The sequence below is a fragment of the Drosophila albomicans genome, chromosome 3, assembly GCF_009650485.2.
Source record: "Drosophila albomicans strain 15112-1751.03 chromosome 3, ASM965048v2, whole genome shotgun sequence".
Classification (NCBI taxonomy): Eukaryota; Metazoa; Arthropoda; class Insecta; order Diptera; family Drosophilidae; genus Drosophila; species Drosophila albomicans.
In genome coordinates, this window is record NC_047629.2 from 22180325 (window position 1) to 22204979 (window position 24655).

Here is a 24655-nt window from a genome sequence, read left to right on the forward strand (position 1 = left end):
GAGAACTTGCGCAAATGCTTCAGTAAAAAATGTCCTTTATACTTCATTTATAGACCAATAAACATGCACACAATCCGGTTAAGTACTAAACTACTATAATAATATTAATAATGTTTCGTAAGTCACAATTTTATGCGCTAAGTTTACGCATCCCGTTGATATATTTTGTTGAGAATTTGCAGGAAAGTTATATGTGGCACACCACGAGATGTTTGTTGTATGTGTGTTTTGATCATGTTGTAGCTTTCCTCCTCGAAGGTTGCATAAGTAGAGGGCAAGCTAAGCTCCTTGTACAGCTCCTTAACTCGGTCTACCTTAGCAGGATCTGCAAAAACCAATTTAGAGATAACTAATGGGCTTAACAACTATAGAATTTAATCTCAGCATACCGCTTTTGCCATAGCAGTCAATCATAATTTGTTTCTGCTCAGCGTTGGCCCGCTGCATGGCCACAACAGCGAGCCAGGAACACTTGTTGTCCTGTATGTCGGTGCCCACTTTGCCGGTGATCTCCGGGTTGCCAAAACAATCAAGGAAATCATCTTGCACTTGGAAAAAGTGGCCCATTTCCAGAACTATGCTTTTCGTTTGTCTAAATGCTTCGGGATCGGTGTAGCTATAAATCAGAATTGCTTTGTTATAGACTCACATTAGGAACGTGATATATTTTGAAATGCTTACCCGGCTAAATGCATAGCAATGGCAAAGGGTAGATAGAATGTATAGTATGCTGTTTTGTTGTCAACAATCGCTTTATAGTTCTCCATGGTAAAGTCCGCGACACTTTTGTACGAGTTGAGTAAGTCGAGAGATTGTCCACAGGTGGTAATAAATGATATCTCATGGAATAGTTCCAACAGGGGTACATAGCATTCCAAATGACTAAAGTGTTGCTTTAGCAACAGGTAGATAGCATTCTCTATCATGAGGGCATCATTAATGGCTGTCAGGCCAACATTCTCCACCTTATGCCAGCATGTCTGACCCCTGCGAGTCGTGCTGTTGTCCATCACATCGTCGGACATAATAAAGAAACTTTGCAGCTATAATAGAAAAGAGAACTGTGAGATCATACATAAAAATGTGTTAATAAGTGTTACTGTATTTTACCATTTCAACACACCAACCCAGATACTGGGCCAGCTTGATATTCTCGGGGGTCAAGTCCTGGGGTTGCACGAGATTCTTGTAGGTGAGTACTGTCAATATGCCACGATTCTTCTTGCCCCGCGGCACATTGTATTGCAAGGCCTTGGCAAACCATTTAGCAGCATCATTGCAATTGTACGCCTTTGTCGCATTCGTAAGGTCGCGCACTACGTCTATTGTTAAATGGCAACCACAAATACATTCAACGGGAGTTTATTATTATCATGCTAATTATAAAGCAACAACAAAAATATAAAACAATTTGGACCTCACCAGGAAATACGGCCATAAAATCGCGGCTTTCATCTTTTGACACCGTGACTCTTGCTGCGATGGGAACAGAATGATTTTGAAGCGTCGATAATGCTCTGCAATGAAACAAATGATGCAAAACAATAGCATGTATTCTATTTTTAGCAAACTCTTCGCTTAGAAGTTGTTGGTGTTGTTTTTATTGTTGTTGTTGCTACTGCTGTAACAGCTGTTCTGGCCTACGTGACCGCACACTTTCTCTCTTAACGCCCCGCCCTCTCTTCTCACACAATAGCGAATCGAGTTGATAGCATACTAATGTAAACAAAGCATCGAAAGAATTTTTTAGAACTGGATTTACCTGGTTGTCTTTTTCAATTTCTGCTCGTTAACAATTTCTGTTGGCAATCCTCCAATGGTATCGACAGACTTTACTTCATCACTAGTTGAGATCATTCGGCGGATTGCAATGTTCGAAGCATTGAAAAGCCGCTGTTGCGGTAAAAACTTTTGCGCTAACTTGAACATTTTGTTTGTAAGCCAAGTAACAGTTATAACTGTTTATTTGAAAAGTTTTCAAATATTACAGCACGTTTTTAACAATTTTGTTATGAGTATCTGACAGTTTCCTTCGTTTTTAATCAATTTTATCTAACGTAATTGCTTACGTTTTCTATTCACTTAAATTGGTAAATTACTGTTTACATTGATTTCTTTTGAAAAATGTTAAACAAATTGCGCACTTGACACTAATGTTTTCTAGTCGAAAGTCGAGGAATATTTGCTGTAGTGTGACTGCAAATTGAATTCCTAAATATACTTTTTAACGGTAAGTCGAAAATACCGAACCAGTTTACGGTCTCACTCTTGTACTAAAAAATGAAATTTGGCCCAAATTAGCATTATTTCTTAATATTTAATATATAATATTTTAAAATTTTAAAACAAATTCCATAGAGAACCTTAAAGAACTTCTAGAACGCGTTTTCCAGGGCTACACAATGTAACGAGTTAATGCCAATTGCAATAGTGAAGAGCTCAATATGACTTGCCACCACTAGCAAGTATGTAAGTTTCACCCATCCCTAATTCGCCGAAACGACTTTTGAGCAAGAAACTTTTTATTTGTTATTTTTTTGTTGGGATTCGCGTGGAAAACGTTGAAAAGCCCATCATGATGGATGAGCAACTCATTGATGAGGTGGCTCAACACGGCGTGATATTCAATCGTCAAAAGTATTATTTAAATGGCAGTGCCAGCGGTGGAAAGTATGAAACCAAGGACGAGGCTTGGCAACTTATTGCTCTCAAGCTGCGCACCGATGGTGAGCTTCAACTACATGTACACCATCTGGTTAAGTTCTAACAATTTACATTTTTTCAAACACAGTTGAAACGTGTAAAAAGCGTTGGAAGTACTTGCGTGAACGCTATGTGTCCCAACGGAAACAGGGCGATCCACCTGTCTACGAACATTTGTCCCGTCCATATTTAGAGAAAATGAAATTTCTGGATCAGCACATCCAGCCACGTAAATCGTATCGCAATGTGCCCAACTTTCTGACCTCGCCGCAATCAGCAAACAGTTCCAACTACAGCGAATATAATGTGGACTCCAAGTCGAATAGCTCACTCAAGAATATGTCACATTTTGGCGGCGCCACGCAAAATCATCATTATCATCAGCAGCAGCATCAGCAATCGTCGGATCAACAGCAGCACACAATGAATGCGCTCAGCTCGGCAGCTGCCTCAGCACTGGAGAACGTAAATGGACAGGTGAAGATTGAGGCGGAGATTTTCAGAGATTTCGCTGCCGCAGTGGCGTCGCAGCAACTGCAACACATCTCCCAATCTCAAATGCAGCAGCAACAGGCGGCTGCAGTGGCAGCTGTCATGGCAGACTCTTCACAGGGCTACCAGGAGCCGTATCGAGAGAACAACGTCGGCATAAATGCTGCTCAGAACAGCGCTGGCAGCACAGGCGGCTTAACTTCGACGTCTTCCTCCATGAAATCGCCACTGTCATCACCACTGCCTGGCATTAGTTTAACTGGAGTGCAGGAAGAACAGGCGACGCCATCGGGCTCAGCTGCGGGCCAACAGCCACCAGTACATTCCTCATCCAGTGTAGCTGGCATTGCCAACAATATGCATGTGCAGGCGACGCATGGATATAATCACAAGAGTGGCGACGATTTGCATTCCTCCACGTCGAGTGGTGGTAACTATCACACAAAGAAGCCGCGAGTGCAACTCAACTCGAATGGAGGAAGCCATGGCCAACATTCCGCGAACGGCGGCAACATGGTCAATGCCAATGGTAGCAGCAATCACTTTGGACACGATAGCGACGACGATTCGGATGACAACAGCGCTGACCTAATGACACCACAGACAATGCTGCAACACGATAATCACTACAGCAATTCGGTCAACATGCAACGCAATGCTGCCAATGGAAATATGAGTGGCAACAACGGCAGCAATAATAACAGCAACAATAATCAACAACAGCAACCACAGCAGCATCAGCAACATCAGAATATGTTTCCAGCAAATTCGGATTTCCTGTTTCAGCTCTATCAACAGCTGCCTCAACAGGCAGGGACTTCGCATGCCTCGAGCTTTGGCAAATTCCAAACGCCACCGAATCCTCCAAGTGTGCATCGTTCGTCGGAGCATTTGCTGGGCGAACTGGTCACCACAGAGCTGCTGAAGATGAGCAAGGACCGTCGAAAAAACGTGCAGAAGCGAATATTGGAAATACTTTTCTTTGATGATTAAACAATTCCGATTGTTTGGCCAGTATTAGGAATAGAGGAGACAAGTTACTTGTATATATACACCTAAAAACACACATATTTATTTGCATTGAATGAATAATATTGAAATTAGTTGGTAAGTTGAATGTTTTGGTATTTGATTTGTCGGCTTTTATATGTAAAGTAGAGTTAATTCAGTTTTGGTCCGAGATCCCACCATGGCATTTGAAAAGTTGTCGATTCAACGCTTTCCATCTGTGCTAGTCATGAACAATTTATGTTGACCAACAACTCTCAGTGAAGATCTAAGTTCTACTATTTAAATGGGTTCATTGTGGCATACCTAGTATTGCCAGCCTAGTGTTAGGATAACAGAAATAAATACAGAAATACGCATGTAAATTATTTTTAATGTTTATTAAATTGTACACAAATATATTTGATTACAATTCGAACTAAATTAATGGTTGTTAGTTTTAATGCATAGTTAATGTTGTATAGCCATGGTAAGAACTGCTTCAAAAGTGTCCCTATGTCATCGTCTCGAAGCCGATGGTGTTAGTTAAGTTAACTGGCTTCCAGGCAAGGTCTACGCTATGATGACGCGGATGCTTGGGCTCATCGCAATTGCTCGTACAACTCGAGTTTGAATGCGTCTTATAATTATCAGCTGGGTCTACGATGAAATCGACATTATAATTTAATTTTAAGACATAATTTATGTTTGTAGCTTACCATATTGATGATCGTGGTCCTCGTCGCAGGCTCGTGGACAGAAGATAACCTTGACATCGATGGGCTCATACACCTTGAGTATCAGCTCCGGCACCTTCTCTGTGCCATAGTCAACGGTCGTGTCCGCTAATAATGAATTGGAATGATTGGAATGAGTCACTGGGTTGCTGGATTGCACATTAATGGGAGCTAGATGTACGGTTTGGTTCTGTGATTGGAGCAGCCAAGGTTTGTGGTTGACCGTAAGGATCTCTTGGTGTGTGGCTGCTGTGGGAGTTGTGGTTGCTGTAATCGGTGTTGTAGCAGTGTTTTTTGTCGCCTCTGATGTAATGGTTGTGGTTGTTGTTGTTGCTCTAGTGGTTGTTGGAGGTCTGCTGGTTGTTGTGGTGATGCTCTGCCGGCTTACCAGCGGCAAAACAGTTGATGTCAACTTAATGGGCTTTACCTTATGTAATTTTTCTTGAAGTGTATTCGTATTGATTGTGCCTTTGTGTGTGTTGTGTTTTGTCAAGCTACTTGCTGCGTTGCTTGATTTATGCTTGTTTGATCTTTCGCTAACCTCATTGAAGCTTTGCCTAAGAAATTCTGCTTTGGGCAGCTCCTGAGCCACTGCAAGATTGACTGCTTGAGAGGGGAATCTATCAGCTACTTGTGGTGGTGTTATGGCCTCGCTCGTTAACCCTTCGCTACTGGGCACAAAGCCGCTTACGTTGCGGGTCACTTTATGCGTTGGCTTCTGTGGACTAATGACCATGGCTGGATGTATGGAGTGTCGCTTGGCTGTTGCCCCATTGCCAGCATTGACTGCTGGCCTAAAAGTATCCTGATTAATGGCAGTGTCACCTGCTGTGGCCTCCACTTCGCTGGAATAATCGTAGTCTTCGTCGTCATATTCCACATTGTGTTTATTGATGGCATTCGAATCGGGTGTCGTTGTGCCTATCGTGGTCTTGGGTGTGGTCCGAATGGGTGCCAAAGTGGTGGAGGCAATTAACTGTGTCACCTTATTGACTATGTGCCTCCTGGCTAGCTTCTGGCGCAGCATATTGATAAGCATGCTCTTTTGGGCACTCAAATCTTGGGTTTTATTCGGCTCTTCGTCCTCCTCTGCGGGTTCATCGTTGGCATAGTCGGAATCCACATAGTTGTCACTGTTATCAACTTCAGCAGTCACATTTCTCTTAAAAACTGCAGCTGATAAGATTGTGGCATTGACTATAGCTGGAACTGGAACACTAGAACTTGTTTCCAGCAAGTCCCTGATACCCATTGTGGTATCTGATACAATGGGTGCAGTTCCTGTGGTGGTTTCCACTGCTTTTAATTCAATTATTGGTATGGTCGACGGCATCGCTGTAGTGGTTGTTACTGGCAAGCTGGTTGGCAGAGCTGTAGTTGAATTTCCCATGGAAATGGTGGTGTTGATTAGCTCATTTCCTGCCACCATGTTGTCCTGCTCGTCTAGTTCATACTCGTTACTATCATAGTACTCTGATTCTTCTGATTGCGCAACTAGAATGGGCGGCACAGTCGAAGTTAAGGTGTGATTCACTGGCAACTTCTTTATTGCTTCGGAAGTATCAACTTGTTTAACTTGATTCATTGTCTCAGATTCTTTAACTTCCTTAACTTGATTCATTGCTAACTGTTTTGTTGGTTCACCATCTTCAAACTTCTTGACTGGATTCGTTGCCAATTGCTTGATTGACATCCGTAAGGACTGCGCTATAAAGGGCTTAGAGGTGGCCAGATTGTGTCGCGCCAGTTGAGCAATGGTCACCCTAGGACTGGACACTCTGCTAGCTGGCGTTGTCGATATAACCCTGAAGAGTTTCTTTAGGATGTGAGCAGCTGCTAGTGAGGACATTGTCGAGGGCTTTTTCAGCGGCTTTTGCGTTGTGGCTTTCACAGTGGTGCTTTGGTTTTCCTCGAGCTTCATATTTTGTAGAGATTCCTCTTCGGGCGCTGGCTCGTCATTGACGTAATCTAAACTGACCTCGCTGGAAATTAAATTGTGTGCCACAAGTGGGGACTGCGCCTCACTTTCCCTGAGCAAACGGTTTCTACTCGTTTTCGATATGGCAAATTGTGTTTCTGGTTCTGTGTTTTGATTGTTGTTGTTGTTGCTGTTGAGCTGTTGTTGCTGTTGTAACTGTGCTTGTTGTTGTGGTTGTTGCTGTGGTGTGCATGCGAATTGTGTTTTTGTATCTGCAAATTGGGTGGTTGAGTGTAATCGAGTTTGACATGTGTTCATTGCCATTGCAAGTGTGCGCTCAAATTCGGTTTAATGGGACATACCTGAGTTGTGACACGGTGGCAGCTCTGTGGTTGTTACCAACGTCGTATTTTGGCCAGCAGTTGTCGTTGTTATCGCTGACGGAGTTGTCTTCGAGGTGGCCAATTGAGTTGTCGACTGTCTCGTGGTGCGAATTGTGCTCTCAGCTGTTGTCAGCTTGGTTGTCGTCTTTGATGTTGCAGCAGTTGTTGGACTAGAGCTGGGTGTTGTTCTTGTCCTTGTTGGCTTGGGAGTTGTTACTGTCGTCGTTGTTGATGGTTTGGGAGTTGTTACTGTTGTTGTTGTGGGCTTAGAAGTTGTCGAGGTTGTCGTGGTTGTCGTTGGTGTTGTTGTTGGAGCTTTAGTCGAAGGTGTTGTTGGTTTTGGTGTTGTTGTTGTCGTTGTACTTTCTGTTGTCGTTGGAGATTTGGTCGTAGTTGATGTTGTTGGCTTAGGCGTTGTTGTTGTCAGTTCGGTTGTTGGAGTCTTAGTCGTTGTTATTGTTGGTTTTGGTGTTGTAGTTGCTTTTGTGGTTGTTGCTGCTTTCGTTGTAGTTGTTGCTGGCTTAGGCGTTGTTGTTGGCGGTTCTGTTGTTGGAGCTTTAGTCGTAGTTGTTGTCGTTTTCGGAGTAGTTATTGTTGTAGTCGTAGTTATTGATGTTGTCGTGGGTTTTTGAGTGGTTGTTGTCTTTGTTGTTGTTGTGGTAGGCTTTGGTGTAGTTGTTGTTGTCGTAGTGGTAGTTGTTGTAGGTGCTTTCGTTGTAGAAGTCGTTGTTGGTTTCACAGTTGTTGTTGATGCTGTTGTTGCTATTTTTGTGGTTGTTGTGGTTGGTGCTTTCGTTGCAACTGTTGTTGTTGGTTTCGGAGTTGTTGTAGTTGTGGTTTCTTTTGTTGTCGAAGTTGTTGTTGGTTTCGGAGTTGTTGTTGGTTTAGAAGTTGTTGTTGGGTTAGGAGTTGTTGGTTTAGAAGTGGTTGTGGTTGTTTTTGTTGTCGAGGTTGTCGTCGGTCTGGTTGTTGTTTGGTTAGGAGTTGTTGTTGTTGTTGGTTTAGGAGTGGTTGTTGTTTTCGAAGTTGTTGTTGGTTTAGGAGTGGTTGTAGTTACTTTTGTTGTTGAAGTTGTTGTTGGTTTCGGAGTTGTTGAAGTTGTTGTTGGTTTCGGAGTTGTTTTTGATGTTGAAGTTGTTGTTGGTTGCGGAGTTGTTGGTTTAGAAGTTGTTGGTTTAGGAGTGGTTGTGGTTGCTTTTGTTGTCGAAGCTGTTGTTGGTTTCGGAGTCGTCTTTGTTGTCGAAGTTGTTGGTTTTGGAGTGGTTGTTGTCGAAGTTGTTGTTGGTTTAGGAGTGATTGTGGTTGCTTTAGTTGTTGAAGTTGTTGTTGGTTTTGGAGTTGTTGAAGTTGTTGTTGGTTTAGGAGTGGTTGTGGTTGCTTTTGTTGTCGTCGGTTTTGGAGTCGACTTTGTTGTCGAAGTTGTTGTTGGTTTTGGAGATGTCTTTGTTGTCAAAGTTGTTTTTGGTTTCGGAGTTGTTTTTGTTGTCGAAGTTGTTGGTTTAGGAGTGGTTGTGGTTGCTTTTGTTGTCGAAGTTGTTGTTGGTTTCGGAGTTGTCGTTGTTGTTGAAGTTGTTGTTGGTTTGGGAGTTGTTTTTGTTGTCGAAGTTGTTGTTGGTTTAGGAGTGGTTGTGGTTGCTTTTGTTGTTGAAGTTGTTGTTGGTTTCTGAGTTTTTGATGTTGAAGTTGTTGTTAGTTTCGGAGTTGTTTTTGGTGTCGAAGCTGTGGTTCGCTTTGGAGTGGTTGTTTTTGTTGTCGAAGTTGTTTTTGGTTTAGGAGTGGTTGTGGTCGCTTTTGTTGTTGATGTTGTTGGTTTAGGAGTTGTAGTCGTTGTGGTTGTTGTTGGAAGCTTGGTTGTGGTTGTTGTGGTGGGTGGGTGACAAGGTGGGTTTGTCGTCTTAACTGTTGAAGGTGACGGTGTCAAGGTCGTTAGTTTCGTGGTCAGCTGTCTTGTGGTACGAATTGTGCTATCAACCGATGTCGTTTGCGAAGTTCCTCCGGTGGTTGGCTTTAAAGTTGTTGTTGTGGTAGTCTTGGATGTTGTGGTTGGTTTGGATGTTGTTGTAGTTGTTGGTTTCGGAGTTGTCGTTGTGGTAGTAGTCGGAGCTTTAGTTGTAGTTGTCGTTGTGGTTTTCGGAGTTGTTGTCTTTTCTGTAGTTGTAGTTTTTGTAATTGATGTTGTTGTTGGCTTAGGGGTGGTGGATTTCTGAGTGGAGCTTGGTGTCGTTGGCTTGCGAGTTGTTGTGGTTGGTATTGTGGGCTCCTCAGTTTGTGATGTTGTAATGGGAGGAAGGATGACAATTTTTCTATGCAAAACTTGTTTCTCGATAAGCGCAGGCTTTGGTGCCGGAACAAGGGTGGGAGCCTTAGAAGCGGGCTTTGTTGGTTGAGTGGCATGTGTCGAGGAGGATTGAGTGGGGTATGTGTATTTCTTGTATTCGTATTTCGTAGTATCCTCTTGTGGCTTGGCTGTTGTTGGTATAATAACAATATTAACCACTGCCTCTTGCTCGGGGTTTTCCTTGACAAGACTGTGGGTCTCGGGTTTGTCGTAGCTATAGCCATAGCCATAGGGATACGAAGGATACTTCTTGGTGGGAGCTGCTGTAGTGGTTGTTGTCGTGGTTTCTGTTGTCTTCGTTGGCAGTATCACAATCTTGACTTGTGCATTCTCCAATTCAGAAGTTGGACTCTCTTTAGCTTCTGGCTCCGCTTCCAGTTTCTCCTCACGCACCGGATCGTATTCCTCCTCAAAAGTTGGCTCGGGGTTGCCATGATGTGGCGGATAAGGATAGAAAGGTGCCAAGGGAGCGTAGGCAAGCTCTGCTATGGGCACGTAGCTTTGGAAGTTGTTGTTGCGCCTAGGCTGACAAATCTTGCGTTCCGGATCGAAGCAGTTGTTACCAGGACACCTAAGAAAGGATAATAAAAAAGATTAATATGCGGAATAAGCAGATTGGAGATTTACAACTCACTTGAAGCGTGTCTGCAAGTAGTTGCCACTTGGTTGCAGCTTGCAGGTGTAGTACAAGGAACTGTCGGTGGGCGACACAAATGTGCCTTCCTCTGAGCACTCGGGGAACTTGAGTTCACAATTCTCCGGAATGTAGCTGCCATTGTTCGAGATTTCCGTGGAAGGACAGACATCACCAGGAATACATTTGCTGCTAATGGGCGAGAATATTGTGCCAGATGGGCAACCGTACCATTCCAGTCTCAGATTCGCATCGCACTTGTAGTAGACCTTGCAGTCGTAGGCGTAAGGAAAGCGTCCCTCCTTGACACAATAAACAGGATAATCGGGACGCACACGCTGTACGCACTTGCCGCTACTCGAGTTGAAACGCTGTGGGGAATCAACTGATAAGTAAGGATTGACTTGGTTAAATACTGGCAGGCAATTACCTCTAAATTCGGACATTTGCTGAAGATCACGCAGTTGGGGCGACAGACATAATAATACTGCTGCTGATCCGGATGCGGCTTGATGCCGAGATAGTTACGAGAGCAGCGATTGTTCTAAAGGGAATAATAAAAGTCAATATGAATTAATAAGTTTCTTCTTATTTTTAGATTATTATCAATATCAGAACTGAATAATATAAAATATGATTGAAGTACTCAAATTTGTACTGACTCAGAAATTAATAAAAAGAATTCATAATAATACAGAAATATATTGAATGACGACGAGCAATTCTTCCATTAGTAAAATGTTCAGAAGTTAATAAAATTAATTTGTTTAAAATAAACTTCACATATTACATATTTCTGATCCTAATAAACATGTGCCTCGTATTCTTGAAAAAATTACTTACTTTTGAAATATCAATTTAAAGGGAATAATAAGTTCCATTCAATTAACAATAGCAATGTTTTTTTTCTAAATAAAGAATTATTCCTAACTTTGAACAAAGCTGCAAATATAATTTGAGTCAATTAACTTACGTAGTCGACGGCGACTGGATTGCCACCTCCAGGCAGTGGTTTATGTAACCCATAGGCGTTGTCAAAGTAGCTGCCAGGTGGACTGTAGATCAGTGGACGCGACTGGTAACCATAGGAATAAGGAGAGGGAGGTGGATAGGAGTAGGGCTGGGGATAGTAGGCATTGGGCAGCAGGGGATGAGGGTTGTATGCGTTCGGCACGTGCAACGAGCGACCATAGGCCACAGCCACAACAATGGCCAGTAGCCAGATGCAGTGCATCATAGTAATCACTTGTCACTTAATATATCACGAATAAATCTTTATTTTCACTTTTCACTTGCACTTTTCCCGCAGCGCGTTTTCCACTAACTTCTCTTTTTTATCGCGAGTCCTTCGAGTCCTTTAATGTGCTTGGCTACGCGGTTCACTAGTTAGTGTGACTTGAAGCGATGGCGACGCGTTTAAATTGTCTCTGGTGCATCCAAGAATGTTGCATAATTTAAATGCCAATTGCACCGATGCGTGCTTTAAGTAGAAGAAACAATTGTCAGCTGCAGTCGCTGTCGCGGTCGCAGTCGACTTCTCAGTCGACGCCGCAGAGAGCCCAATAAAATAAGTAAGTGCAAAGAATACAAACAAAAATATAAACCGAAAAACAAAAATGTCTCAATTTTGTCTATGCCAATTCATGAGCGGTCTCCACGTGCGCTGCAAACCGGAAGAAGCAGCGCTGCACCAGCTTAAAACAGTTGCCCCAAAAATTCATGGCTAAAGCAAGCGAATTTATGGTCCAGAGCAAGACGGCAATAGCTATGCTGTAGATGACAGGTAGAAGAAAGCAAAGCCAAGCTTCCGTTGCGGCACTTTTTGTTGTCTTCGATGCATCGCATAGCATCGCATGAGTAATGGTTGTTTTTCAGTTCTGGACGTGATCGATGACAATGTGGATGGCGATGCCGGAACAAGAATTGCGCAATGATTAAACCAAATGCTTCCATGCGGCCAGATAAAAACCAAACTTGGCCGATATCGTCACTCGTTTTAGATGCCTTCGTTGGCATCTGCAGTTGAAGCTGGGACAGCATTCTACAAAGTTGTATTAAAGCTCTCAATATGGAGTATTAACTTCATTTAGAACTTCATTTATGATGGCTGTAAACTGCTGTAAATCATCATTGGCGATCATTCAGTGAATCGAGTTGTGATGTTTATTTGAGTTTTACTTTTGGTTTTTTGGTATTTACACGTAGGCGAGAATTACGCATCGAAATATCTTTGAGCTGTTTATTTTGGGCCCATTGCTAGTGCGTCTTTTAACACGTTCACAACTTTTTTGGGGCGGTCGATGCGGCACGAACTTTCGGCCCAGACACCAGACAAACTGTTTTTACATTCGCCACTTACATGCAATTATAAACAAGCTACATTATATCATACAATGTGTAATCAAAGGGTTTTTACATAAGACCTAAATCAAGGCCAACAATTAAAGCGTGACCGACTTATGCAAATATCCCCAATTTAAATGGGACTTGTGAGCAGAAAATATTGAATCGGGCTTAAAGAATTTATGGAACCCTTCAAAAAATTTTAGACCGGAAGCGAGAAATAGATTAGTTGAAAACGTGTATTCTACTGCGCTTAATGAAAGTAACGTAATATTGAGTTAGTTATGTTCGTATTTACTATTTCGAACTGTTGCTATGGGAGTCTATTAATAAGTGAATATTAATGATTTTCTAAAGTAAGGTGTCGGATTCAAAAACCTCAATTGCTATATATTAACTCTATCATGTCTTCATTTTTTTTTTAAGTTTTTTCTGAAACTAAGAAAGCCATTTCTTCTAAGTTAATTATAAAAAGTTCAGGCTCTGTATGGATAAGTTTAAGCTTTATTGCATTTTATATCTTAGTTGTATACAAATAATTGTGTGCATATACTATATGTTTAGTGTGTGGGTTTATTATGTTTTTTTGTTTCTGTTTAAATGCTTTGCTATGTTATTTTTTGGTTGCTTGTTTTAAATTAATAGATTTTTCTGTTTTAAGGCTTATGTCTAGGTGGATATCGATAGATATTTGTTGAGACCCATTGCGAAATTATCCAGAGGGGCCAAAGATACGCAGAGATACAGATACAAATGCAGATATGTATACGAGTATATCAATATCAATATAAGCTTTGTATCTGCGAAAGTGTATGCAGCTTGTTAGGTGGCTTTCGGAACAGCTTTATGTAGATTATTTACAAACTAATCACAAGAAGACGAGCAAAATTCTCTTGTGCATACTTTAGACCTCTTGATTATCTTCCGACTCGGCGACCATGGTCAGACTTCGCAGCGATCTGTGTGGGTGGAGAAAAAAAGAACAATGAGATGAGTTTGGTTAATCAGCAATGTGAAACAATTTCATTTAATCGGAGAATGAGTGGAAACATTGAAATAGACATGCAGTTTTCGTGTTAGAAGAACGAACGAACGAATTATTCAATTAGCTGATAAGGCTTATCATCATCAACACAAAAATCCCGCTCAGCTGAGCTGAAATCAGAGTTTTTTTATTCCCTGAAGCTGTCAGACGTGATTTGAGAGTCGAGATGAATTACTTGAGTTTACTTATTGTTTTCGTAGTGCGCTTGTTAATCGTATTAGGCCAAGTAAAGTCGTGTAAGTAGAAGATTAGAATAAACAAATTATTAGTTGTCTAACTATTTTGTTCGATTTAGTTGGTGGCAATGAGTGGCCAACATTCACGGGTGTCTGCGAGCTACAAGGTGATTGGTGCACCACCCAGTGCCAAATAGCAGGCGGAAGTGGTGGCAGGTGCAACAAGGTTAGGCTCTGCGTCTGCAGTCCACTCTAAGCATGTTATGTCAAAATGACAACAATAAAATATTGAAAAAAAATATTTACAGTTGCGCACTGTGGCAATGGCAGGGGGATTCCTAGATAACATGAATATAAGTATGTCAAATGGGGTACAAAGTGAGTGTAATGGAGTGTTAAACACATGGGAGGAGATTACTTTACCTGGAGCGCTCAAACAGCGATGGATCGGTGTAGATAGGCTCACTGGGATCCTCGAACTGATGATTAGTATTACCGCCAGAGCGAATGGGATTTATAACCGGCAGCTGACACATGCGCGCCAGGTTGCTGCAAGTGGGGAGAGAGAGAGAGAAGAAGATTAGTAAACCAGTTCGAATGGACTACTAGTAGTTAAGCTTACCCCGTGGCAAAAGTCTTATGTAATGAGCCACCAAACATGGACATGTTAGTGCGAAATGCGTTCGAGCCGCGATTAGATGTGCTTTGATTATGTCCACTGCCTCCACCTGCTCCACCTGTTGTATTCGGCATGTGTCCAATTTCGGTGAAACGCTCGTGAGTGCGTATCGAGGAGTGTGAGTGTCCCAGCGAATGAATGGGCGAATTACGGTCCACCAAACGGTTCTTCGACATAGATTTCCAGTAACGTCTACCGAAAAAAGAGTTTACTGATGAATCATGCCACTCCTAGCAAACTGTCGACCCCGCCCACTCACCTGTAGCCCAGACCAGCCACCAGCGTTATGCTAAACAGCAATATCATCAGCAGTATAATGGCTGTAATCAAGCCATGATACTCCGCGGGCGTCATGCAGACTGTTTCTACTGGAGCCACCAGTTTGCGTGGATACGATTCCTTTTCAATTTCCTCGCGCGTCTCAAAGACCTGCGGGAATCGTTAAGTTGTATATTATAGTGCTTAACATTGTTTAGTCGATTCTCACGCACCTCAATCATTTCCCGTACTTGCTCCGGTTCTTCGGTCTCCTTGGATTTTTCGGCATCATGTGTGGCATTGAATTGACCTGCTCCTGGTGTTGCGCTCACTGTGGTACTATTGACCACAATCACCTCCTCCTCTACCGGTTGGTTTGTGTCCAGTTGATTCACGCCCTCAAGTGCTTGCGGTTCTGGTAACTCTGTTATATTCAAAGATCGACGTTTGCGTCCAAACGAGGGTTCTTGGCGTCCAGCGGGACCAGGACAATACGCTGGCTGGCAGCCTTCTCTGCAAGAGCGTACTGTAGCCTCAAAAACTAAGAAATTGGATTCAGGTATCTTGAAGGCATTAAAGCGTGCCTCAAGTGTGTCGCCATCGCGCAATTTGTCCAGCTCCGGGAAGACATAAGGATCGACAGGGCAACCGAAACGATCTATTAACTGTATGCTGCGACCAGAGTAGGGATCCCTAGCCACCACATTTGTGGCGAATATATCTGTGACATGATTATAGCCATCCTGCGCCTCAAGTCGGAAGGTCAACGGATCACCCACAGCAATGGTTGTGGTGGGTCTGCCCTGGTAGAGAATACTCAGTCGCACCTTAGAGCTGAGCGTATTCTCGGCCGGCAAATACTCGATGGGAATGGGACTGCCCGAGCTGAAATTCGATAAGCGAAACATGTTTTGTATTAAGATCTACGTGTCATCAGTCTCATGTGTCATTTGAAACCAACCCCGCGCCGATGTAGCCAGAGCTGACAACTGCCTCGCCGGGTCCACGAAAGATGCATGTGAGATTGTATCGCTTATCGCGACTTGTTTGTACATTGTCCGAAAATTGCACGACCACAATATTAGTCAGCGTATCGCCGTACTGTCAAAGAGAAAGAGCGATAAGAGATACGAGATAACGATCGATGATTAATGTAGCCATAGTCATAGCGTCGCCTCTTACGCGTTGTGTGCCACAGTCGGGGTAGCCCTGGGGTCCGCTGATGCGCAGCACATTCACTGTGCCGCCATTGCCGCGGAAGAAACAGCGATCATAGAAACCATACGTGTAGATCCGTCCCAGAAAACCCTCAGGTGTTCGTATAGTAAACTCCATGCCTTCCTCATTGCATGTCTGGGTAACTGTACACAAATAGCACAAATAACAATATAACAAATAGCAGAGCAATTAGTCAATTGTCAATTGGCATGCGAGCCATGGGCTATTAGCCAAAAGATTAGTTACCATCCATGCATTCGCCATCGCTGCGTCCAATGCTGCGCTCGTAGAAATCATAGTTGGAGGCGTCGAAAGAGCCTGGATCGTGTATGTCCAATTCCCGCGAGTCTCTGTCGCTCAGCTCACAGTTGGGCGACTCTCGATCCCGTTCGCGTTCCCGTTCACGATCTCGATCGCGGTCTCGGTCGCGATCATCGTAGCTGGAGGCAGTGTCTCTGTAAATTGAATACACAATTGCATTCTTAGCTTGCACTTGTAGCTAGTATTTATCGCGCATCTTTGTCTCGAACCTGTAGTTAAAGCTGCGGCACACAAAGTCCCTGGTCTCGATGCACTCTCGTTCGCATTGTATCAGGCTTGGCACGATCAGTGCCCGTCTTACAAAGTGACGTCGCATTTTGTGCCTGGCCGCAATCTGCTTGAAGTTGTCACTCTCCTCGCAACGGGTGATGGGCGGTCGCGGTGGACCAGCGCTTCCACCAATTCCCACATGGGAGCCGCCACCATACGGTGTGGGCGGATGCGATAGACCCAGTCCGAGGCCAGGTAGCGGCAGGGGACGATCATCGAGACTGCCGCCGCCTCCAACGCCACCGTAGGGGCGATTGAAAGGCGTGTCGTAACGCCCATAGGGGCCACCTGGCAGGGGTCGTCGTCCAGGCGGTCCATCGTACTCCCTATCGTAGGGGCCAGGCGCAAATCTATCGCCATAGCGTTCCTCGTAGTCGTAGTCATAGTATGGTGGTGGGCGATCTAAACCTAAGACAAATTTATTAAGATTAAAATATGTAAATCAAATATTTATGGAGTAATCGCATTGATCGCAGAGTGGGCACTAAAAGTATGCAGCTGTGTTCTGCAATAGGAGAACAAATTTAAGCTCATTTTTAAATCGATGTGGTTACACTGGTACGCTTTGCAATGAAAGCTCCAGCTGCAGTGAATGACATTTTTAGAATGTATAATATATGGATTAGAACAGTTATAGCTGTCAAAGCAATTCAATTTCGAAGCTTTGCGCTTGTTAGTCACGCAAACAAGAGCTTTACTTTGGTAGATAAGTTTTCTATGTAATAGAGTTTTTCTATGTAAGACGAACTTCCTCTTTATACAAATACTCAATGGGTGATGTTTTCATATGTACGAGTATAACTTCTATAGACAGATAATTAGAACTAAGTCTACCTAAATGCATTATAATAACAATACTATACAATACAGCGGAGGAAGGCAAGTGTAAAAAGAAATGAAAAACACTTTTCTTTATTATTGACCTGTGATATTAAAAGAAAACGACAACATCCACTGGGCAATCAAATGGTTCACTTTATGACAAAAAAATTTAATATTTAAAAAAAAAAATCTGTAGAATTACTATGATATGCAAAATAAATGTTCAAGTCCAAACGCCCATGCGATCAGTCGCGAGGTAATACCATTGATCTTCATGGTAACAAGGTACTATTGGTTGCGCATTGTTTACTGTTAGCGGTGATCACAATTGTGGCTAGTCGGATTAGACTGGTAGTTGTATTAGTGTCAGCTACTTACCGGGGCGTCTGCCAAGATCGCTGCCACCTAGGCGATTACCATACTTGAAGATGTCGATCGGATACCGCTCGTTACCTACCGGGAAGCGGTTCGGAGTGGAAGCGTACTTGCTGGCGCTGCCAGTGGGTGCCAAGGGAGCGGGTGGATAACGTTTGGCCGACTCGGGTTCTGGGCGTCGGGCATTGTGCACGATATCATCATAACGTCCAGGTGGGGCACGTGAATCTGGCGCATAGGGATATCGAGAGGGATCCATAGAAGAGGGACGATAACGTCTATCCGGGAATATGCTGTCAGGAGCATCGCGACCAGTGTAGCCACCAACAGGATCTCGACTAGGTGGATATCTTGCTGGATAGCGACTGTCATACCGATTGTCGCCATATCTGCCGCCACCTCCACCTCCACCTCCATAGCCATAAGGTCTATAAGGTGCATCATCATCAATGGGAAAAGGTCGCGTGTGGGGCAGATCACTGGGCAAAGAGTTATCGTTGATGGCTGGATAAGGCAAAGGTCGATAAGGCAAACGATCACGATCCCTATCTCGATCCTGATCCCTATCCGGATAGCGACGGTCTCCATAACGATCTGGTGGATAGCGTTCTGGATAACGATCACGATCTCGATCCCTGTCGCCATTGACACCCATGGGATACCGATCTAATAAGTTGCGTTGCAGCGCGACATGTTAGTTAATTAATTAGTTAATTAGTTGTCAGTATCGAGCAGTGATTAAGTATAAAGAGTGACATTAAAGGGTTAAATTGATCAGTACCCATTGCCATACATCACTTACCATATTCATCGGGATAACGATCATAGGGTCTGCCGTAATCGTTGCCACCTGGGCCTGGGTACCGAGAACCGGGGCCACCATAACGATCTGGTGGATAGCGATCGCGATCACGGTCACGATCTCTATCGCGATCACCATAACCATAAGGATAACGATCTGTTGACCATGTTCAAAGCGTTAAAATGCTTGTAAACAATTAATGTATGCTTCGTTGATCTTACCATATTCATTGGCTGCCACGTCGGGATAGCGATCGTACGGTCGACCATAGTCAATGCCATCGCCTGGTGGTAGGCGGTTGCTGCCACTGCCTCCATTTACTCCTCCTGGTCCACCATGTTGTCCAAGGCTGGAGCCAGGTCCGCCCACGCCAGAACTCGATGACCCCGGACCATAGCGATCGTCGTGCTTGTTAGGCTGTCTCCAGTTGCTGCCTGACTGATCACCGGGTCGCTTGGGATCGCTGCCACTGTGGCTGCCATCGCCATCGGCGCCGCCGCCCACAACGTTCACTGTAGAAGAGAAATTACGAACGACTCCATTAGCTGCAGAAACAGCAATAACAACAACAGCAGCAGCAACTGTAATGGTTGTTTGGCCTAGCCACTTACACATTAGATTCTCATAGTAATCATAATCAGCATCGTATATAATGCGCATGCCATCCTTTTGATTGTACCGACTGAGGCGACAAGTACGAAAACGATCGCTGTACACCGCAGACCTGCAATTTGTTGCACGATTGCCACATAAAACAGAGAGACAGAGAAACAGAGAAAGAGATCAGATCAGTTGTGGATCATAAAGTGGTCCGTGGGTTGTTCGATTTTCAAGTTGAAGTAAAGAACACAAAAAACGAGTACTGCAAGCTGAGAACGGCAATGGAGCAAGCACTGTGGACCAAGAACGCACCTGCATTGGAAGCTCGTCTGGCGAAGGCATTCGTCGAGGCACTCGCTCAACGATCGTCCCGTGATCTCAGAGTGAAACTCGCCGCCGAGACGCGAGTTGCGGTAACGCTGGAATGCTGTATCTGGCCGACGGCCGCTTGAGAAGAGGTGCGAGGTAACTGAGTTATCTGGATAATCGTTGGCGCGTTCTGCAACGGGAATCAATGTGAGAATGGCAAAATGGGCAGAAGCAACCGTTGTGCACTGTAATCTCGCTGTCGTTATGTCCGACAAAGTCCCCAGTCGAAGACGAAGTGGTAGTCGCAGTCAAAGAGTCTTTTTGACTCTGTGTCCTCAGTCTGGCTCAATGTTTGAGTGGTCAGCGTTTAATGGTGCACTTAACGCTGTGTCTGCCTCCGTTCTGGTCTTCTTTGGTCTACATTGGGTCTCGTCTTGTCTTGTCTTGTAGTGTCTTCTCTGTCCTGGGGTGCTGTTGCTGCAATTGAGGTAGGCGCTAACTTGCGGTAGCCACTTACGATTATCGAGGCACACAAGATCATAAAAATGATGTGTGGGGCTGGAACTGATGCTAATGTCATCCTTCTGCGAAATGGAATCCTCCTCAGACAGTATGCACTGTTTGCTTTGATCATCAAACTCCACCGAACGGCAAAAGTATCTGCAATGCAAATGGAAACGAACCAAGCCATTTTGTGATTACAACTAATGAAGCAGAATCTAAGAGTGGGACAGTGATTACTTCTCGGCACGCAGACACATGGTCTGGCACTCCTCCAGTGTCATGTTATTAAAGATGTCCACTTCAAAGGGACCGCCCAGGCGTTTATTTTCCTCCTTCACAAAGACCGCTAGACCATCGCAACGTCTCTCAGCTGCAGAAAGAAGATGAAGATGATTGAACGTAGAGTTGTTTAAATGAGTTTTCATTCCGTTATAAATGATATGAGTCAGACTTGCCATTCAAGCACGTATTCTCCAGATAGTCTGAATTGGGATCATCCTCCATGAGCTCCGGATGTGTGCGTCGTGTGAATCTGCTAAGCGTACAGGAGCGCATCGTGGAATCAAAGTTGGCGGAGCGACACACAAATGAGAACTCATTCAGGCACTTGTCCTCACAGTCCGAGCGATTGGCGGCTGTTATCTGTGTGTGGAAGGTAAACCAACATCCCAATTACACAAAGGCCACAGATAAGAAAACGACTTTCAAGTGTGCTTGACTGGCAGATACCCGCTATATTAACAAATAATATATTTTCCGACTAACAAATATCTTTTAGGCCACCTTCCATTTCGTGTTGGGTGTGTTTTACTGGGGAAAAAGTGGGCGTAATTAAATTGCAGCACAAGCTTATTACACTTAGGGAGGAGCATTGTCACTCAATTTGTTGTTGCCATAGTTTCAGAGAAGTAATTGTTCATACAAACGAACACAGAGACCGACAAACACTCAAATGGTAATGGAAGTCGAGTATGCTTCTGGTTTTAATTCGGATTACTACTAAGCTGAAACAACCATATACCGTTTGCGTATTGGGTACAAAAAACCAATCAGAGTTGAATATCACTCACCTCCTTGATGTCGCTGATGGGCAACTTAAGTTTCTTGCGTGGATGCCGTTCAAACACATAACGTCGACTGGGACACTCACGCTCCGGGCGGCTAGCTGTAGTTTACAGAGAGATTTTAAAGTTTCCATTTCTGGAGCTGTCAACACCCACAACACACAACTCACATGTCAGGCAGATCTCGTTGAAGTGCACGCTGTTGGGCACCAACATCAAGCTGCCAATACCCTCGGGACCCGCCTGTTCCGATGTCAGATAGCAGAGTGATTCCTCGTACTCTGAGGTGCCACCAAACGAAGTGATTCGACTGCCAGGCTGAAAGTCAAAGCTGGTGCAAGTGCGCACCAGATTATTGGTGCCAGTGCGATCACGCAAACATAAATCCTGACACTTCTCCAACACCCGGAATGGAGGTGCTGTATCTCGCACCACATCGTCATCGTAGCCCTGTAATTGCTGGTTAGGCAGACGCTCATAGAGTACGCGTCCTAAGCCATTCTTGCAGGTGGTTTGAGCTGCGACATGAACCAATTGTCAAGGTACTGTTTAAAGCACATTTAATATATAATATAAACTTACCAGAGCTCTGGGTAAAGCTGAGGCTGGCTAACGTGGCCAACAGAACTACGCGTAGTAGCTGGGCCAACATGTTCTCCCTTTCTGATTTCGCTTTTTTCCAATGGAACAACTTTAACGCGGCATTATTAGCACCGCATTGAAAGTTTTCAATCGCGTGTTTTGGATTGCGGCTATGGAAATATGATCACAGACATGAGTTCACGTATCTATTCGAAATAATCAAATGAGTTCATAAGCTAGCCAAATTACTAGATGACAATATCGACCTCAATAGTGATAAAATGCCTAGCACCCCCTTTCCCCGAAATGAAATGGAAAAGTCACATGAATTGTTAAATATTTGTGAGTATGAGTAGGATAGTTCGAGTACCCATAGTCATACTCAAACTCAAACTCAAACTCGCATCATAATGTGCACAATGCGTAACGCGAATTTGGATCATTAAACTAAAAGCCAACAAAGCTGCGAGCTACGTGTAGCTTTGCTCATATCGATCCACAACTCCGGATGTTGCTTCCGGCTTATTGTCCAACGAAAGCTATTTATGTTTAGAATAATCACAATAGTACGAATTGAGTTTGCCTAGAAAAATACACACACCAAAAAAAGAAAAACTCACTAAGCTCTCTCGCATTGACCTCAAAGGGTTCGGCTGTACCATGGAAACTCGAATTTTTAATTAGTTTGCTTTAACGACTTTCGCAAATTGTGAAATTAAAATTATAATATAAGTTGGCAAATTTTCTGTGTGTAAAATATTCATGTTCGAGATTTTTACAAGGAGAGAAGAAGCATTGTAAGATTAGAAGACGAAATTGCATTTGATCCATTGTTGTGGAAATAGAAAAAGTAGTGTCACTTTTGGCTCAATAACTTACAAACTAATGAATAGAATATCATGAAATTTTAGCAGCTGTCTTCTGAAGGATTGTATTAACTGAAAAAAAGGTGACTGCAATAAAACTAGCACAATCTATGTGTAAGGCCCGGGACTTTTCAGCCCACTTGTTATTATTGAATTAATTGAATTAAATTAAATTATGGTTGAATTAAAGGCGCTATTTGCATTATTAACAATCTTTATTATTCTCATAAAATTCTATCCTTTATTTTCTTTTATGTTTATTTTTAACTTTTTAAAAACAATTTCGAGTCCTAAAATCTGCGAGTATTACAAAAAAATTGTCCTGTCTACAAATTATAACTTTTTCTTGAATTATTGTTTCAATTTATTGTCTAAGCAAATTATATGATTCATATAAGAGTACAAATATATTGAATATTATTATTATTATTTAGATATTTTATGTTATGTTATATATTTCATTTGATTTTATTGCACACTTAGCACTTTGCATAGTTTTGTTATGTGATTTTGATTTAATTTTATGCTTTTTATATGCTGTTAATCTTTATACAATTTTTTTAAATCCCAAACATTTATTTTTTTATTGGTAAACTCAATTTTTTTTTTGCACTTTTAATAAAATGTGTTAGTCAATTATCCTTAAGGACAACACTTTTCAATTAAAATAACTTTTTTGCTTAACACAATTATTTATTTCACCTTTTTTTTAACACCGTTGGTTATGCAAGGATGTTGAAATGTATTTAATTGATGTAATTAATTGAGGATATAAATGAACGATTTACTTGTAACCGATAGCACTAAACACTCAATTATTTGTAAATGAAATAATAATGTCGCCGGCTGGATAATTCCGGGACCGAAACCTGACCGATCGTTAGAATATTTTGCGACAAACTGAATGCGTTGATGTCCAACAGACTTCAAAAGTGTGGTGTTTGGGCTGCAATTGGATGGCTGAATTGTTGGTCGGTGATCGCGGTGGTCGGCGATCGGTGGTCGGTGGTCGGTACATTACCCCATTAAGAGTACCATTAACATTAGCGGGGGCAGCAGTGCCAATCCATGGCAACAGCCAACAAACTCCAGCAGCAACAATGGATTGAAAGAGGAATTAATTAGATGTGGAGACAACAACAACAATATGTAGAACAATAATAACAACAACGAAAAAAAGAGAGAACATAAAGTTCTAAATACGTGAATTTCAATTCAAATGTTAATCAGTTCAGCGAGTAAAGCACAAAACTCCAGCAGACCAAAGTTGACAAAAGCCCACCACACACACATACACACACGCAGACACATTCACGGGTGTGGTGAGGTATTGGGGGTTGCAAGCGTGTGTGTGCGGCGCAGGGGCAAGGTGCGATTGCGAGTGCGTGTGCTTGGGTCGGATCGGGAAGGGACGGGAATGGGTTGGGACGGAACGGTTCTGCCTCGATTCGGCCCCCGTTCTGGCCCAATGTGCATGGAACATTGAACGCTAACTATAATGACACCTGTGGGCGTAGCATTCATCGTGGCAGCATTCACTCGAATTCGGATTCGAATTCATGGACACTCACACTCACAATCCGAGTACTCTTTTTTCCCCAGTGCTTGTGAAGGGCATCCACTCAACAACTAAACGATTGCCGCTCCCGCGCCGCATTGTCTGCTGCAGATGATGGCAAACCAAAAACTAAATCTGAATCTGAATGTAAATGTGAATGTGAATGTGAATGTGAATGCGCTTCACGTCTGAATAAGTTCGAGGCTGGCTCCATCAAGCAGCCAACCCATCAACCATCAGCAACATCAACGGTCATCGGCTATTGCAAAATATTTTAAATACTACTTCTGCTCTTTGGGTTGCACCTGTCACCATTGGGTGTATGGTGTGTGTGTGGTGTGTGGGCGCGGCTGCACTTTAATGAGCTGAAGGCGTGCCTCGTTGCCATGCAGATTAAGTGGGTGCAACAGTTGCCTCCAACTTCATTTAATAACAATTGTTAAACTGCCTGTTACTGGATCAGCTTTAATAGGTGCTGATCTTGAGACACAGCTTAGCAGGAACTAACAGAAATCTGGCAAACCAACTCCTCATTTCCATCCTAATCCCAACTTTCGATTCCGTTCGAGATTGGTGAAATCGTTAATAGCCTAATAAACTTTATTTGGCCAAAATGCGAAAGCAATAGACTTGGAATTATATGCTGTAGGCTAATCCAGTTGGTCCATGAG

At 43.2% G+C, this 24655-nt stretch overlaps 5 protein-coding genes across 6 annotated transcripts; 2 read left to right on the plus strand and 3 right to left on the minus strand.

Moving 5' to 3' along the window:
* Positions 1-15: 15 nt before the first annotated feature.
* Positions 16-2154, minus strand: LOC117567826 (farnesyl pyrophosphate synthase). The gene is made up of 6 exons (XM_034248069.2): positions 1763-2154; positions 1423-1517; positions 1111-1322; positions 682-1043; positions 390-616; positions 16-325 (listed from the first exon to the last, which is right to left on the minus strand). Exons 1-6 carry the CDS (start codon positions 1927-1929, stop codon positions 144-146), a joined length of 1245 nt encoding a protein of 414 aa, XP_034103960.1. The 5' UTR covers positions 1930-2154; the 3' UTR covers positions 16-143.
* LOC117567825 (transcription factor mef2A) lies at positions 2134-4626 on the plus strand. 2 transcript variants are annotated; one of them, XR_007954704.1, is made up of 4 exons: positions 2134-2230; positions 2359-2726; positions 2792-4302; positions 4354-4626. XR_007954704.1 is itself a non-coding variant. In XM_052003492.1 (3 exons), exons 2-3 carry the CDS (start codon positions 2576-2578, stop codon positions 4186-4188), a joined length of 1548 nt encoding a protein of 515 aa, XP_051859452.1. In that variant the 5' UTR covers positions 2134-2230; positions 2359-2575; the 3' UTR covers positions 4189-4626. The 2 variants fall into 2 exon arrangements, 1 of the variants encoding a protein (XP_051859452.1); XM_052003492.1 differs by having other exon boundaries at positions 2792-4626.
* On the minus strand, positions 4574-11562 carry LOC117566571 (mucin-2). Its single transcript, XM_052003487.1, has 6 exons — positions 11166-11562; positions 10623-10736; positions 10193-10563; positions 7200-10129; positions 4902-5027; positions 4574-4842 (listed from the first exon to the last, which is right to left on the minus strand). The coding sequence occupies exons 1-6, from the start codon at positions 11427-11429 to the stop codon at positions 4697-4699; spliced, it is 3951 nt and encodes a 1316-aa protein (XP_051859447.1). The 5' UTR covers positions 11430-11562; the 3' UTR covers positions 4574-4696.
* A 1459-nt stretch (positions 11563-13021) lies between these two features.
* LOC117566570 (uncharacterized) lies at positions 13022-23337 on the minus strand. Its single transcript, XM_034246112.2, has 21 exons — positions 23129-23337; positions 21561-21730; positions 21149-21496; positions 20985-21079; positions 20370-20556; positions 20152-20284; positions 19928-20070; positions 19414-19600; positions 19113-19225; positions 18723-19013; positions 18502-18657; positions 17703-18365; positions 16442-16910; positions 16158-16366; positions 15876-16054; positions 15655-15794; positions 14927-15578; positions 14695-14864; positions 14379-14627; positions 14180-14305; positions 13022-13494 (listed from the first exon to the last, which is right to left on the minus strand). Exons 2-21 carry the CDS (start codon positions 21628-21630, stop codon positions 13440-13442), a joined length of 4635 nt encoding a protein of 1544 aa, XP_034102003.1. The 5' UTR covers positions 21631-21730; positions 23129-23337; the 3' UTR covers positions 13022-13439.
* LOC117571337 (uncharacterized) lies at positions 13699-14055 on the plus strand. The gene is made up of 2 exons (XM_034253430.2): positions 13699-13816; positions 13876-14055. The coding sequence occupies exons 1-2, from the start codon at positions 13747-13749 to the stop codon at positions 14010-14012; spliced, it is 207 nt and encodes a 68-aa protein (XP_034109321.1). The 5' UTR covers positions 13699-13746; the 3' UTR covers positions 14013-14055.
* Positions 23338-24655: the final 1318 nt, after the last annotated feature.

Excerpts from the sequence above, each read along its gene's own strand:
- LOC117567826 (XM_034248069.2), bottom strand. The coding sequence starts at position 1,929 with ATGTTCAAGTTAGCGCAAAAGTTTTTACCGCAACAGCGGCTTTTCAAT. Across the intron at positions 1,518-1,762 it reads AAATTGAAAAAGACAACCAG|AGCATTATCGACGCTTCAAA; the intron begins GTAAATCCAGTT and ends GTTTCATTGCAG. Across the intron at positions 1,323-1,422 it reads TTTTATGGCCGTATTTCCTG|ACGTAGTGCGCGACCTTACG; the intron begins GTGAGGTCCAAA and ends ATTTAACAATAG.
- LOC117567825 (XM_052003492.1), top strand. The coding sequence starts at position 2,576 with ATGATGGATGAGCAACTCATTGATGAGGTGGCTCAACACGGCGTGATA. Across the intron at positions 2,727-2,791 it reads TCTCAAGCTGCGCACCGATG|TTGAAACGTGTAAAAAGCGT; the intron begins GTGAGCTTCAAC and ends TTTCAAACACAG.
- LOC117566571 (XM_052003487.1), bottom strand. The coding sequence starts at position 11,429 with ATGATGCACTGCATCTGGCTACTGGCCATTGTTGTGGCTGTGGCCTAT. Across the intron at positions 10,564-10,622 it reads GCAAATGTCCGAATTTAGAG|CGTTTCAACTCGAGTAGCGG; the intron begins GTAATTGCCTGC and ends GATTCCCCACAG. Across the intron at positions 4,843-4,901 it reads GGACCACGATCATCAATATG|ACCCAGCTGATAATTATAAG; the intron begins GTAAGCTACAAA and ends ATTTCATCGTAG.
- LOC117571337 (XM_034253430.2), top strand. The coding sequence starts at position 13,747 with ATGAATTACTTGAGTTTACTTATTGTTTTCGTAGTGCGCTTGTTAATC. Across the intron at positions 13,817-13,875 it reads ATTAGGCCAAGTAAAGTCGT|TTGGTGGCAATGAGTGGCCA; the intron begins GTAAGTAGAAGA and ends TGTTCGATTTAG.
- LOC117566570 (XM_034246112.2), bottom strand. The coding sequence starts at position 21,630 with ATGTTGGCCCAGCTACTACGCGTAGTTCTGTTGGCCACGTTAGCCAGC. Across the intron at positions 21,080-21,148 it reads CAACGAGATCTGCCTGACAT|CTAGCCGCCCGGAGCGTGAG; the intron begins GTGAGTTGTGTG and ends TGTAAACTACAG. Across the intron at positions 20,285-20,369 it reads GGAGAATACGTGCTTGAATG|CTGAGAGACGTTGCGATGGT; the intron begins GCAAGTCTGACT and ends TTCTTTCTGCAG.